At 38.5% G+C, this 3,941-nt stretch overlaps 1 protein-coding gene across 1 annotated transcript; it reads left to right on the forward strand.

The window, feature by feature from the left end:
* Nucleotides 1–538: 538 nt before the first annotated feature.
* LOC120561043 (transmembrane protein 252-like) lies at nucleotides 539–1,853 on the forward strand. Its single transcript, XM_039804011.1, has 2 exons — nucleotides 539–1,022; nucleotides 1,595–1,853. Exons 1-2 carry the CDS (start codon nucleotides 751–753, stop codon nucleotides 1,851–1,853), a joined length of 531 nt encoding a protein of 176 aa, XP_039659945.1. The 5' UTR covers nucleotides 539–750.
* Nucleotides 1,854–3,941: the final 2,088 nt, after the last annotated feature.

Here is a 3,941-nt window from a genome sequence, read left to right on the forward strand (position 1 = left end):
TGCTACATACTGCTGTGTAGCTTAATCTATAACAATACATCATATTTTTTTTATTAATAATCTGAATCTGTAAAGTAACTAGTAACTAAAGTTATGAAATAAATGTAGTGGAGTGAAAAGTACAATATTTAGTAGACGTATAGAGTAACATAAAATGGAAATACTCAAGTGAAGTACAAGTACCTCAAAATTGTAAATAAGTACAGTACTTGAGTAAATATATTTAGTTACTTTACATTACAAGTTATAACCTACACAGCTCTAACTATCACTGACTCCTGACTCCCAGAGTAGAAAACAACATCTGTCAAATTAATTATAATTCACAAATCTAGAACCACAAACAAGGCAATTTAGACAATCTAAACAATATGTCGAGACCTGGAGCCCACACCTCTATATTATGAAGTTTAGCCTATGGTCATCTTGTTGCCTAATCAACTATCAACCTGTGTTACGTAATACATATAACCGAGGAGGCAGGAAGAGGAAGATCCCAGCCACCTCCCATTACGTCTGTAGAGGCAAAGACATTTTCTTAGACTCACACAACTTCAACTCCAGACACATTTATTGGTACTCAAATTTGGTAAGATGATTTATTTATGTTTAGGCAAGTCTAAAAAATAGATCAACCACAAGACTCCTTAAATACCTCCTGCCTAACAACAGTGTCTCTCTCCAGCAGAGCGCAGGAAAACGACAGAAAAGGCACCTGAAAACTCAATAAAGAAGCAACAACTTAGTTAAATGATCATGAATGTGAAGAAGCAGCTGTGGTCCCTGGCCTGCATGGTCCTGCCTGGTGTGGGATTTGCGATGACCTGCACTGGGTCCTACCTGGTGTACCTGCAGATAACGTATGAGTACTCTATGAGGGTCGTCCCTGCCTACATCATGATTGTGTTGGGCATCCTGGCTGTGTTCATTGGAGTCTTCTGGTCTAACTGCCAAAGCATGAAGAGCAAGATGTACCTGAGAGGAGGACATGAACAGCACACCCAGGTCTACACTATTGAAAGGTAATGCCACCTGTATCCACATATTTACTTTGGAAAGATAACTTAAAAACTGCCTATTGATTTGTATTGCAACACACTGAATTACAAAGCAACTGGCAAGCTTTACAGAAAAATAATCAATGTAAAAACACAAAACATGTTTAGGAAATGACCCGGTTTTCGTAAAAAAGAAAACATTCAAGAAATGTATTTCTATGTAATTGAGGTACTTTTGTAAATAGTTACTATTGAAGACATTATCAAACTAATCAAGTAAAGTTACTCTCTCCAGATGAATGGATCGTTTGTGCATTAAAGGAAAATGTTTGCTTTTTTATTTTGGCATTAAAAGTCAATACAAATAGTATTTCTCACATACTGTTTGTTTCTTATGTATCCAAAATGTCTTTTATTATTCTATTTCTATGATGCCTTTCTAACATCGAGCCAGGGATACAGATACAACTTACATTTCTCTGGCTCATGTACAGTTCTTTTATCGTTTAATCAATGAGCATTGCCCCTATAAAATAAACTATTCAAACTCAACTAAACTAATGCCCCTGATGTATTCTATGTTGTTTCCTCTGCAGACCGAGCTCATTCCCTCCATCGTACGAGGAATGCCATGGCAGCCAGGGGTGTCCTGGAACAGCCTCTGAGTCTGTTGTCGTGGTTGACGGGGTGGATGTGGTGATGAGCTTCGCTCCTCCTCTGTACAGCCAGGACAGCTCGGATGCTCCGGACTGCACATGGAGCTGGGAGCAGCCTCCTCGGTACAGTCAGGTGGAGCATATTCAGCAGGGAGAGGTGGACGTAGAGGAGCGGAGGGAGGCCTTGACCGGACACTGAGAGGAAGAAAGGTGCCATATTTAGGTGCCTCTAAATATGGATGGACTGCTTGGCTAGCAAATGATGGACCAGAGAAGCGTGTTGACATCACTTTTGTGCCATCAATCTACACCCAGTGCTAAACCTCTGAACTCATGTCTGTGCTGACCCTACAGTATGTCAACAGGCCTGTTTCTGCCCAGATGTCTTTTGATGAGGTTAAATTATGGTTTTGTGTTGATGTTGATCAAAATTCTTTTTCTCTGGTTTCCTCAAGTAAGAACTGCACGTTTGAGTTGCAGCTTGGTGGTGTGACAAATAACATAAGGAGAGTATTAATCCAGTTGGATCTATGAATCGACAACCAGCACTTACTTTTACCTGCATTATAGCTCCAATTTGTACACTATTAAATTATTACAAGTATAATACAACTGTTTGTATAGGAGAGAATGATGCTACCCCTGTTTTAGGGTGATTTGTGTTATGGAATAAAAATATCCAGTTGCTAAAGCTGTACTGTTTCATTATACTGTAGTACTTGTGTTCCAAATGTTTCTTTCTCAATATATAGCCAACCTTTTGGTAGACTTGTTTTGCATTATAAATTATGACATGTCTTTTCACACTCCTTAAGACATTTTAGAATAATACATGTTCATAAATTAAAAGTAAATCTGTTTCACTAGGCAGCCTGATATAATTTCAAAGCAGGTCAACGCAACACTCAATTTTATTCTTTTAACATCTGAGTTGACTATATTTATCGGCTGATCCTACTCAAAAACAAGCTCTCTTGATCGTGCTGCAACAATAATGACACTGAATTAAAGAAATTAAAGGGAGACAACACAAAACGCAAAAACGCAAAAAAAGGTTCCTAGTTAGATGTAGGATGACATAGTATCCCATAATGGCCACCACAACGTCCTATAAGTTAGATTTCCTTGTTTATTATACAGCATTTATTTTACCAGGCAAGCCCCATTGAGCTTGAAAACCTTTTTTTGCCAGGGAGACTTGGCAAAGATGGCAGCATAAAACGTTGCAGATACAACTGCAAAATGATAACAAATCAGACAACAAATACAATACTGACAATACTACAACAATTAATAATACTACTAAAATAGCATAAAATTACGACTCATCAATTTAAATTCCTTTTGTAGATTATTCTACGTGGCTGGAGCAGAAAACATGAAGGCTTTCTTTACAATCTCTGTCTACACAGTGACAGACCACAGGTACACGTCTTGTAATCTGAGCTAATGATTGCAGGTTGGACTTCGTAAAATAAGTTTGCACATATACAATGGAAGTCTGCCCAGAGACATGTGTACTGTGTTTGTCACCATGACATGTCCTAACAAACTTTTAATAGACAGTACCTGACACCTGACAGCTCAGTTGAAAAGTTCACCACAGTGAAGATCCTGGTGGAGCAACGATGCTTTGCAACTTTGCAACGTGTTTGTGTTCATGCACATTATTTTTAATTACCATTAAAGGGATGTATCCATCTAAACATGCCTCTACCTATTAGACACTTGTCTCTGACACATGAACAATTTTCGTTGAAACATAAACCGTCTTCTTAGCAACACATTCAAAGGTGATAAAGTGACATTAATCATCATCCAACCTCAGAAATAACGCCAGACATTATAAAACAGTTGGATGGGGCAATAACCTGCAATGGCTGACAGGTAATGTCTGGCTGACTGAGCAAACGCATCCTTGCGGATATCCACTGGCATATCCTCAACTCATAATGACGGCAATCAGTATGTTTATGAGTTCCTGCTCTCTGTGTCTCATTCAGGCCACGTAAAGATCAACCCTCTTCATTTCTTATCTCAACACAACAGCTTCAACACATTTCACACTCCGTTCAAAAGCAGGTGCTGTGCTCGACAAACAAAAGCCTCCTTTTCCTCAAGGATGTTCAATCATCACATGATATATAGTATCAGCACAACATCGTGCTCTTAATTATGAAGAATATGTTTAATTAAAATCCAATAATGCCTAAGGGCAACATATCGCAGGCTGATGTATTTTTATTTGTCCCCATTAGACCGGTCTGTTTCAATTAAAAAAGGCGAG

Source organism: Perca fluviatilis, chromosome 6 (assembly GCF_010015445.1).
Source record: "Perca fluviatilis chromosome 6, GENO_Pfluv_1.0, whole genome shotgun sequence".
Taxonomy (NCBI): Eukaryota; Metazoa; Chordata; class Actinopteri; order Perciformes; family Percidae; genus Perca; species Perca fluviatilis.